The sequence below is a fragment of the Nerophis lumbriciformis genome, linkage group LG07 (genome assembly GCF_033978685.3).
Source record: "Nerophis lumbriciformis linkage group LG07, RoL_Nlum_v2.1, whole genome shotgun sequence".
Taxonomy (NCBI): Eukaryota; Metazoa; Chordata; class Actinopteri; order Syngnathiformes; family Syngnathidae; genus Nerophis; species Nerophis lumbriciformis.
Window position 1 is genome coordinate 25,114,563 of NC_084554.2, and position 12,465 is coordinate 25,127,027.

Genomic DNA, 12,465 nt, shown 5'->3' on the forward strand with positions numbered 1-12,465 from the left:
ACACGCCAAGCTAAAAAAAAAAAAAGCACAAAAAGCAAGGAATGCTGTTTTTAATCCTCTGACTGGAATTCAGATGAAAAGCCACTTTCTTCTATCCCTTGCAATGAATGCATGAAAATGCAGTGACACAATGCGTTAGCAGTAACCCACTTTGCACGTCATTTTCTTGCTCCTTTTCCTCCCACGATGAAGAATCCTCTCCTGGAGGGGCCATTCTTGTATTGCACCAGTGTGAATCAATCGGTGTAATGGCATCACACAAACGATTAAAAAGCAATGATGTGAACGGTCTAGACCGCTCATCAGTTGGCTCCTGCGAAGAAGGAGATGATGAACAATTGAGCGAGACTGCTTTGTTATTCTACGCCGTAATGATGCAAGAGTCTGTTGGATTTTCAGCAATTTTGAGGTGCTTGGCGCACGTCATAGTCTATTCTGTTCAGTACAGGAATTTAACAATAGTTTTCATTCAAAGTTCAGGGTTAATATTGTTGTTGATACTAGTAGGCTTAAAGACAGAAATAAGCACACAAAAAGGGTTATTTGTCTTTCATCAAATAAGACAAAGCTCATAAAAGATATTTGTTGCTTGAAGACATGTTGTGCCTGTTTTTTTTCACTTCTTATAACATACCGATATTTGAGCCTTGAGTATTGGCCGATACTGATATTGATCAGATATGATGTCAGCGGGAATCATTCATACTGTTATTTTGCAGTGTGGAATGTTTGAAATGATCAAGGGAAATTATTCAGACAAAGAACCGTGGTGGGTAAGAAAAACATTGACCTGTTTATTTGTTAACAGTCTAGAATGGATGTATGCCGTCTTTAATTAAAGGTGATTTAGGATGATTTAAATCTGTATATAAAATATTGTCTTTGTGGTTGTCAAACTTTTTTTTTGCCAAATACAACCTTAGAAAACACTTGGGCTCTCCAAGTACCACCATAATGACCAACATTAAAATAAAATGGCATAGTATGCTTAAGTATTCATTAAAAACAAGGCAGGTGTTTTATTTTACCAGTATATTTGATATTTTTGGCACCTGCAACATTGCACACAGTTTGAACAGTAACACTGTGTGTGGATATAGAAATATAAAACACTGTAATTTAATAATTAATCCAATAACGGCATTATAATATCTAATTAAGTGATTTTTTTGCTTCAGTAAATAAATAAATGATAAATGGGTTGTACTTGTATAGCGCTTTTCTACCTTCAAGGTACTCAAAGCGCTTTGACACTACTTCCACATTTACCCATTCACACACACATTCACACACTGATGGAGGGAGCTGCCATGCAAGGCGCTAACCAGCACCCATCAGGAGCAAGGGTGAAGTGTCTTGCTCAGGACACAACGAACATGACGAGGTTGGTACGAGGTGGGGATTGAACCAGGGACCCTTGGGTCGCGCACGGCCACTCTTCCACTGCGCCACGCCGTCCCTACTACTAGATGGAGCCCATGTAACACAGTTTGAGAATCACTGGTCAAGCTCAAATATATTGGATATGCTGTGTCTAAATATTGCCCCACAGTTATTTTATAACCCGTTTTTTGAGTATGCCTGCAAAACGTACATTTGTGGAGGCGTCTCCATATTGCAAATGAAACCACGTTTTTCCTCTCCAAAAGTAACGGGATGTATCTTTTGAAAATGCACACTGTTCAGACATATATCTTGAAGTTATCACCTTTTGTTCCCAGAAACCGTCGAAAAATGAACTTCCTAAACATCACAACCAGCTCAGTGGACTAGTGGTTAGAGTGTCCACCCTGAGACTGGGAGGTTGTGAGTTCAAACCCCGGCCGACTCATACCAAAGACTACAAAAAACGGGACCCATTGCCTACCTGTTTGGCCTTCAGCATCAAGGGTTGAAATTGGGGGTTAAATTACCAAATGATTCCCGAGCGCGTCCACGGCTGCTGCTCACTGCTCCCCTCACCTCCCAGGGGGTGAACATGGGGATGGGTCAAATGCAGAGGGTAATTTCACCACACCCAGTGTGTGTGTGACAATCATTGGGACTTTTGACTTTTTAACTTTATATAGATTAAATCGGTCACATCATTAGGTACACCTGCCCACTCTCTGATCAATACAGAGCTGCATGAATGAGCTGCTTTTTGCAGTATATATATATATATATATATATATATATATATATATATATATATATATATATATATGTTTATATGTATGTGTATATATGTATGTGTGTGTATATATATATATATATATATATATATATATATATATATATATATATATATATATATATGTTTATATGTATGTGTATATATGTATGTGTGTGTATATATATATATATATATATATATATATATATGCCCACTCTCTGATCGATACAGAGCTGCATGAATGAGCTGCTTTTTGCAGTATATATATATATATATGTTTATATGTATGTGTATATATGTATATATATATATATGTATGTATGTATGTATGTATATATATATATATATATATATATATATATAATGTGCATATGTATGTATGTGTGTATATGCATGTCTGTGTACCAGTGACGTGCGGTGAGGTTGATGGCTGGTGAGGCACTGACTTCATCACAGTCAGATTTACAAACATATGAACCCTAAAGAGTATCTTATTCACCATTTGATTGGCAGCAGTTAACGGGTTATGTTTAAAAGCTCATACCAGCATTCTTCCCTGCTTGGCACTCAGCATCAAGGGTTGGAATTGGGGGTTAAATCACCAAAAATGATTCCCAGGCGCGGCGCCGCTGCTGCCCACTGCTCCCCTCACCTCCCAGGGGGTGATCAAGGGGATGGGTCAAACGCAGAGGACAAATTTCATTACACCTAGTGTGTGTGAGACAATCATTGGTACTTTAACTTAACTTTAACTTTACACATACAAACTGTAGCACACAAAAAAGCACATTTAATAAAAAAAAACTTTATTATGGTCTTACCTTTATTTAGAAATTAAGTCCATGGACCGCAATTAAAGCCCTCACTTAAACTTTCCCCGTGCAAGATTGAATCTATTTAAAAAAGTGTAACCGAGGGTTTATAAATGTCGCCTATACTGTATGAAACTACAAAATAACAAACACGGAGGCTCCAGTTTACACGAGGACCACTTTATTTACCTTCTTTCAAAAACCTCCGCAACGTGACATCACTTCCGCTCTTAGCGCCTTCAAAATAAGAGCTCAAGGCATATACTGTATAACAGCGCATAACAGGAACTTAACATCACAAAGAAGAAAGCCCATGAAAATAGGTTACAAAAGTTATTTAATAAGAAGCCAAAAAGTGCAAAAACAATAATGTTTGTGTTGGAGGAGTTGTGAATTAGGTACACCTGCAGTCTGCAGGTGTATCTGCACAGCAGGACAGCAGTTAGCCGAGTCATTGCGCAATCCATGTTGCGGCACTGAGTGACGTGCCTCAACTGGCTGCTGTTCACCGCACCGTCTCTTCTCAGTATTTGAACGGCAAATGTGAAAATTCAGCGATTTTGAATAATAATAATCTAAAACTGGTGAAGTTAAATGGAAAATAACTTTATAGTATAATCACTGGATACATATAACCATTTTTTTTTTTTTTTCTTTTTACATTTTTTTTCTTTCCATGATGGCAGGTGAGGCCCCGCCTCACCTGCCTCTAGTGACTGCACGTCACTGGTGTATATATGTATTTGTGTGTGTGTATATATATATATATATATATATATATATATATATATATATATATATATATATATATACATACATACATATGCACACACACACATATATATATATATATATATATATATATATATATATATATATATATATATATATATATATATATGTGTGTGTGTGTATATCACTGCAAGTCGCACGTTGGTGTTCTTCTCTGCCTAAGAGCTAAACCTAATGTTCAAGTATGTAGATCCACCTCACCGTGACACAAAACCCCTCAAAAAGAGGCATCCAAAACTGCCTGCGAGCTCACACTTAAATATACGAAACTTATGATTGAGCCTTTCACCTTATGATACATTTATGAGTCAGCAAAGACGTACAGTATGTGTTTTCATCATAGGGTTCCTTTAAGTTGTTTTTTGGTCAGAATAATTAATTAAGTTAAGCTTGTGACACACCAAGTTAAATGATGCAGACACGTTTGTTACTGAATACTTTGTAAAACACTCCTCCCTCGGAGACTTTGTACCTGTAAGTAATATGGATCTCTAATTGTTTATATTGACAGATGCTGTGTTTTAGACTGCAATATTGTTCAATTTAATACACTTTTTACGTACATTTCGCTTGTGTGCTATTGTTTGCTTAGCTGTCGTGTAGATGCAAGCCCTTAGTACCCCATAGCACACCTCTTGTAAATGACATGAGTAAAATATTGGAGGACATTTAGACCTTACCTGGCCTTCCAGCTTTGCACAAGTAAACACGCTGCAGGACTGCTCGTATCTGAGATGTTGGGTGCAAGCCGATATAATCCGATGCTTGTTTTTTTTTGCTGACATAGGGCCAATATAAATATCAGAACACCCTTTTCAGTTCAGATGTGAAAGTGGGATAGAAGGAAGCTTCGCAGCGCTCTGATTTGACTAAATGTGAAAGCAACCCTCCTTCTAACCCAAATATGTATATATTCTTTTTGCCCTCTGTCACCAGGTGTGTCTCTCTGATGCTCTTGGCCCCCTGAGGCCTGAGGAGAAGTGAGCCAAACTCAGGCCAGCCATGGGACGCCCTGTTAGCCAGCATGCACTGCTGCTGCTGCAGTGCATGCTGGTCCTGCGGCTCGGAGGCGTGGCCAGCAGGAGAGGGCCCGTGCTGCTCCCCGAGTCGCCGTGTCACAAGACCGAGCACCCCGTCATTCCCCACTTGGGTAAGTCCATGCACAGTAAACAGCACATCCCCCAAGAAAGCCCCTTGTAAGGGATTTGACTGCGATATTATTGCTTTTCTTTTTTGTCCTGCTGGCGGAGACATTTCAAAATGTCAAAGCCAGTTGGTGTTTTGAATATGAATAGCACACCTGTTCCAATCAAGCAGTACATTTTGATCTTGATTGCGTTGGAATATTAAGTGATGGCGCTGCTATTAAAGGCCTACTGAAATGCGATTTTCTTATTTAAACGGGGATAGCAGGTCACTATCGCGATATAGCCATATTTTTGCTGAAAGGATTTAGTAGAGAACATCGACGATAAAGTTTGCAACTTTTGGTAGCTGATAAAAAAGCCTTGCCTGTACCGGAAGTAGCAGACGATATGCGCGTGACGTCACAGGTTGTGGAGCTCCTCACATCTGCACATTGTTTACAATCATGGCCACCAGCAGCGAGAGCGATTCGGACCGAGAAAGCGACGATTTCCCCATTAATTTGAGCGAGGATGAAAGATTTGTGGATGAGGAAAGTGAGAGTGAAGGACTAGAGGGCAGTGGGAGCGATTCAGATAGGGAAGATGCTGTAAGAGGCGGGTGTAACCTGATATTCAGCTGGGAATGACTAAAACAGTAAATAAACACAAGACATATATATACTCTATTAGCCACAACACAACCAGGCTTATATTTAATATGCCACAAATTAATACCGCATAACAAACACCTCCCCCCTCCTGTCCATATAACCCGCCAATACAACTCAAACACCTGCACAACACACTCAATCCCACAGCCCAAAGTACCGTTCACCTCCCCAAAGTTCATACAGCACATATATTTCCCTAAAGTCCCCAAAGTTACATACGTGACATGCACATAGCGGCACGCACGTACGGGCAAGCGATCAAATGTTTGGAAGCCGCAGCTGCATGCGTACTCACGGTACCACGTCTGCGCATCAAACTCAAAGTCCTCCTGGTAAGAGTCTCTGTTGTCCCAGTTCTCCACAGGCCAATGGTAAAGCTTGACTGTCATCTTCCGGGAATGTAAACAATAAAACACCGGCTGTGTTTGTGTTGCTGCAGTCGGCCGCAATACGCCGCTTCCTACCTACAGCTTTCTTCTTAGCTGTCTCCATTGTTCATTGAACAAATTGCAAAAGATTCACCAACACAGATGCCCAGAATACTGTGGAATTTTGCGATGAAAACAGACGACTTAATAGCTGGCCACCATGCTGTCCCAAAATGTCCTCCACAATCCGTAACGTTAAGCGCTGACGTCATCATACCGAGATGTTTTCAGCAGGATATTTCGCGCGAAATTTAAAATTGCACTTTAGTAAGTATTGGCATGTGTTGCAATGTTAAGATTTCATCATTGATATATAAACTATCAGACTGCGTGGTCGGTAGTAGTGGGTTTCAGTAGACCTTTAAGTGCAATAAGAGTGATCCTTTGCGGGTCTATCACATGACTGCTTTTCATTCATGTTATAAATAATACAGTGCAATAGCATATACTCATCCTTATACATGTGTATAATGACAAAGTTATTCTACTCTATACATTAAACTTAAATCATATTAAACTTACATTAAACCTGAGCAAATACCAATAGCGGTCGATGCAGCCTGTGCCTGCCAACCCTAGAGGAGCATTGAGCTGTTTTCAGTCCCGTTAGCTTGCAGTCAAATAATCACATAGCATTTAGTCCTGGGAGAAATTGACTGGAAGGCTGAGCCATGTCTGCAGACATCTGCTTGCATGCAAGGACGCTCCTTTGATGGCTGGCCCGGGCAAGAACACAACACGCTTTTTGCTCAAAGGACAGTTAGTCAGCTGTGTTCAATACACTTAAGGCACCAGGGATTGGTTCGACTTTTTGCATTGGTTTTTGTTTAAATATACATTAATGCAAAACTTTCTGTAGGAGAGGGTACATTGGTACATCAACTTAAGAGTGTTTTGAATTAAGCGCTGTCTCTTGGCTAATTGTTATGCTTTAAGTTGGAAGGAAAAATGTTATTGAGCATCCCCGCCATTAGTTGGTGTAGCAAATGTCACAGTGAAACCCGTAAAATCCAACCAAAACATCAGGTCTTAGTTGCTAGCATTAGTTTATCGCTAGAGATCGACATAATTTGTTTTCTAACCGTTGGAATAAAGAAAGTGGGTGTGAAGGACAATTCTGAGAAGAAGTGGATGATATTCATTGAATTATGTGTCGCCAATTCGGCAAAGCAATTCTAGCGCATCATTGATAGTCTGCACCATACTGAAGCAGGATGAGACTAACGCCAGCCAAGAATGTTAAAAAAATATATATTCAAACAGCGGACATTTATCCATGAAAACATAGAAAAGCTGATGTGTTTGATGGAGAAGCATTTGGGAAGAGATACTGTCGTCCGTTCTCCAAGGTAAATACTTTACATTATTATTACTACATTATTTCATAAAACTACTTTAGTTGTTTGCAGTACAATATATTGTATTGGTTTTTTTCTACACTATTTATGATCAAAAGTTGTTTTTTCTTTTTAAAAGTAATGTGACTTGTTAAAATTGTGCCTTTTTGGCAATTTGGCACCAAGCACCAATTAAATTGAATTTATTTCATTTCAGTGGGAGACTTTGATTTGAAATAAAAGTGTTTTGATTTAGGAGCTCTGTCACGGAACCAATTAAGCTCTAAGTTGAAGTACTACTCTGTATAGTATATGGTTTCTTTTTTTGTAGAGCCAGCAGATAAAAAAATAGTGCACGGAAGTCAACAAAACATGGACCTAAATGATTATAAGCTGTGCTGATAGTATCGTTTTTGTTATTACTAAATAGCTATTGTCAATACGTGGATAATGGTGTGGTTGTTTCCCGAGATCCAAGTGAACTTGGACCGAACATGGCGTGAAGGTAATGACATCTTTATTTTAACACTAATAAAATAAATAAACAAAAGGCGCGCACAAGGGAGGAAGTACAAAACTTGGCTATAAAAACAAAAACTAGCACAAAGGCAGAACTATGGACAAAAAACAAAAGACACTAACTGTGGCATTAATAAACAAAACTTACTTGCGATGACGTGAACAGGGCAGCATGGACTATGAAACAAGCAGCGTGAACTAAACATGAAACCGTAAACATGACATGAAGCAGAGTGATGTCGCCAGAAAGACAGCCTGGCAACAATGGCTTTAAATAATACAGACATGATTGACAACAGGTGCGCGAGTGCAAAACGTGAAACAGGTGAAACTAATGGTCGCTATGGTGACAAAACAAACAAGAGTGCCCAAAGTGTCCAAAAACCAAACCGAACATAACCAAAACAAAACATGATCACACAGACATGACAGCTATACAGCAGTACCTTGGATTTCATTTGTCATATGTTCCAAAAGGTCAGACAAAAACCAATTTATACAAAAACCAAAGCATTTTTCCCATAAGAATTATGTTAATCCAATTCGTCCGGTTCAGACATCCAAAACATATGATCATAATACACTTTATACAGGGAATAATTACATAAAACAATGCCAATTACATTAATAAATGAACATTTTGAATCACTTTTACCTTCATTAGAGAAATGTTGCCAAAGATGGCGAAGAGCGGAGAGGAAAGAGCGAACTTGGTTCTTTGCTATGAGTTTTTCTTCGATTCAATTTGGGCTGAGTGAATATATGATCGTGATGGATGATTGCGATAGATGTCAAGTCGATCATGGGATTCAACTGTAAGCATACGAACTCGATCAAACATGGCGGAAATGTCCGTGACAAAAGCCAGAGTCAAACTTTTCCTGTTCCACTTCCGGTTGTATTTTGCCACAAAAATAAACATCATTGGCAGTAATAAATCAACATAACAGGCTAAATACATTTCAGCTGTGACTTGGAGTTTTACTTTGGAGTTACTACTGTGTAGGATAAGATCCCTATAAAAGTTTTCGTTTTAGACAGAAGAGAAACCAGGTGCTAACAGACCCATCATGGCAGCATCAGTCGAACATTTTTTAATTTTTTAATGCTTTTACTTTCCTTGCATTACCTCCATTACTGCTTCATGCTCCAATGCCATGTTTGCTTCCTTAAAGCAGATCTTGATGCTCTGCCTTGTAAACAAGCTCTGCCGTGAAGTGCTTTAAGTGGAACTGCTTTCTGTCAGACTGACAAAGGTGTTAACTAGTCAGTAAACAAGTCAATGGATGAGATAACCCTTCTTTTAGAACTGTCCAACAAGGGGCTTCGCATTTGTCTTCCTTTAGGTCACACTGGGTGACTCGTTAGTCGTGTATCTGGTGTCAGGACTGGAAGTACTACGAATGAATGGCATGTCCTCTTGTAGGAGGACGTGAGGCTACGTGCTCTTTCGGAAAGTGTTAGGTTACTTCTGGATTTAGACAAGGCATACCTTTAATTGGATGACATACCAAAACAAAATCCCTTTTGAAGGCAGATCTGATTTCTGGTTAGGCCAACATGAAACATATACAAAACCCCAAACCAGTGAAGTTGGCACGTTGTGTAAATCGTAAATAAAAACAGAATACAATGATTTGCAAATCCTTTTCAACTTATATTCAATTAAATAGACTGCAAAGACAAGATATTTAATGTGGTGAACAGGCTAATTGGGAAAAGGTAGGTGCCATGATTGGGTATAAAAGCAGCTTCCATGAAATGCTCAGTCATTCACAAACAAGGATGGGGCGAGGGTCACCACTTTGTGAACAAACCAGCTATTGCAAGGAATTTAGGGATTTCACCATCTAAGGTCTGTAACATCATCAAAAAGTTCAGAAAATCTGGAGAAATCACTGCACGTAACATTGAATGCCCGTGACTTTGGATCCCTCAGGCGGTACTGCATTAAAAAGTGACATCAGTGTGTAAATGATATCCCCACATGGGCTCAGGAACACTTCAGAAAACCACTGTCAGTACCTACAGTTTGTCGCTACATCTGTAAGTTCAAGTTAAAACTACTATGCAAAGCGAAAGCCATTTATCAACAACACCCAGAAATGCCGCCGGTTTCGCTGGGCCCGAGTTTATCTAAGATGGACTGATGCAAAGTAGAAAAGTGTTCTGGGGTCTGACAAGTCCACATTTCAAATTGTTTTTGGAAAGGGTGGACGTCGTGTCCTCCGGAACAAAGACGAAAAGAACCATCTGGATTGTTCTAGGCACAAAGTTCAAAAGCCAGCATCTCTGATGGTATGGGGGTGTATTAGTGCCCAATGCATGGGTAACTTACACATCTGTGAAGGCACCATTAATGCTGAAGGGTACATACAGGTTTTGGAGCAACATATGTTGCCATCCAAGTAATGTTATCATGGACGCCCCTGCTTATTTCAGCAAGACAATGCCAAGCAACGTGTTACAACAGCGTGGCTTCATAGTAAAAGAGTGCAGGTACTAGACTGGCCTGCCTGTAGTCCAGACCTGTCTCTCATTGAAAATGTGTGGCACATTATGAAGCGTAAAATACAACAACGGAGACCCCGGACTGTTGAACAACTTAAGCGTTACATCAAGCAAGAATGGGAAAGTTCCCAAACGTAACTGAGTGTTGTTAAAAGGAAAGGCCATGTAACACTTGTAAAAATGCCCTTGTCAACTTTTTTGCAACATGTTGCTGCCATTAAATTCTAAGTTAATGATTATTTGCCAAAAAAAATAGTTTCTCAGTTGGAACATTAAATGTCTTGTCTTTGCAGTCTATTCAATTGAATATAATTTGAAAAAGATTTGCAAATCATTGTATTTTGTTTTTACAAACGTATTACACAATGTGCCAACTTTCACTGGTTTTGTGTTTTGTATGGAAAAATACAGTATGCTTGGCCTTGTCTGGGAACAATACAATACAATTTTAAACTAAATATGTCATGCAATATATTGAAGTGGTTTCATTACATAGAAGACATGGAGTATACCACAGTCTTGTACTTTTGAGATCTCAGTGGCTTGATTCATGTCATTGATGGATGGATTGATGGAGATGCATGGGTATGAAGACAACAGAAGAGAAATCTATGAACAAAAACGTCAACCTTGTGTAAATATTTGGCTAATGGTAGTTTTTTTATATCCTTACCTAAAGACATTGGAGCAGACAAGTCCACATACCGTCATGCTTTTTGTAAGATGTAACACCGAGGAAGAAGCGTGAAAAATGTCTCAAGCATATGTGCTGAGTAACCCAGATTTGTGTTCCACTATATTAGGGGAACCCACAGTAGACAGTCTTAAAACATGGCTTCTCGTTCTCATTTTTTTTGTTAAAATTTGAATCTATTTTCCCATTAAATTTCCTATATTTTGAAATGCAAATGTTGTCTGCTATTAGTGGTGCCACCTTTCTTAATAGAACAAATAGAAAGACGCCAACATAAACTGTACACTTTTGGAATGTTGCCCATTATCCACAAACCTTATGTGAAACAAGAACACACAGATTTCACCATAGCACGTCTTTCTCTTTTCCGTGTATTCAAAATAGTAAAAAAAAAACTACTAGTAAGAGGCAGCTAACATTTCAGGTATCGGGGATATGATTTTTTCCTCCTGTAAAGCCCTCTAAAAACCATCCAAAAACCTCCAAAAACATTTTATGACTAGTACATGCTATAAGTATGTATGTAATGTAGTAACAGGCACATACATGATAACTTGTAATATGTGCAGTATTTTAGAAATGTTAAGCATTAGCGTAACTTCTTCCCTTGATTGATTTCACAGAGCGTACAGTAATAAACGTCACTTCTGTCACAACAGCCAAGAGAGCACTTTTTGTGTTTGCTCCCACTAATGGCAGACTTTGTGAGAGCCTTGGAGCATTATCATGCAGCACTATTTTTAAACGTTTTAAAAAAGGACATAAAACAATGACTTACAATGTCCGCTCTCACTGGGATGCCGACGGATGAGATGTTTTATCTTTCAGCACTTGTGATCTCCTTGAGCTGCTGATTTCAGAATAAACCTCAACCCTTAGATAAACAATACTTCCTAACGATGTTGTCGGGTCTTATGCTGCGTTCCGATTGTTGAGAGCCATCTACTGTAGAACCAAGTTGGTTCTTCTATTATACAGGTGAGAATTATCACTTGTAACCGAGCATGGGCTTTTCTTAACTCAAAGGCAATACAGCAGAAGCATTATTTATATTATTTTATGGTAGGTCGGAACCAACATTATTAGCAGCTCAAGCTAGCTAATAGCTAGCTACTCACTAGTGGTGGGAGGAGTGGTATGAGCAAGGCTATGTGTCAAGGCATCAGAAAAGTAGTTCCTCTGTGTTAGCTCTTACAATAACAATGTCGTTATTAATAATAATAATAATAATGGATTAGATTTTTGTAGTGGACATCGGGGGCGGTACCACTGGATTGGCAGACCGGGGTGGTGGTTCCTCTCTTTAAGAAGGGGAACCGGAGGGTGTGTTCTAACTATCGTGGGATCACACTCCTCAGCCTTCCCGGTAAGGTCTATTCAGGTGTACTGGAGAGGAGGCTACGCCGGACAGTCGAACCT

The 12,465-nt window shown here is 39.2% G+C and overlaps 1 protein-coding gene across 4 annotated transcripts in view; it reads left to right on the forward strand.

The window, feature by feature from the left end:
• The window catches only part of sema5a (sema domain, seven thrombospondin repeats (type 1 and type 1-like), transmembrane domain (TM) and short cytoplasmic domain, (semaphorin) 5A), a 393,767-nt gene that overhangs the window by 125,565 nt on the left and 255,737 nt on the right, over positions 1 to 12,465 (forward strand). For all 4 annotated transcript variants that reach the window (XR_012050550.1, XR_012050549.1, XM_061965607.2 and 1 more), the window contains exon 2: positions 4,696 to 4,909. Coding sequence is in view for 2 of the 4 variants with exons in the window: in XM_061965607.2 (XP_061821591.1) it covers positions 4,762 to 4,909 (148 nt within the window). In the remaining 2 variants the exon portion in view is untranslated. The remainder of the gene's footprint in view (positions 1 to 4,695; positions 4,910 to 12,465) is intronic.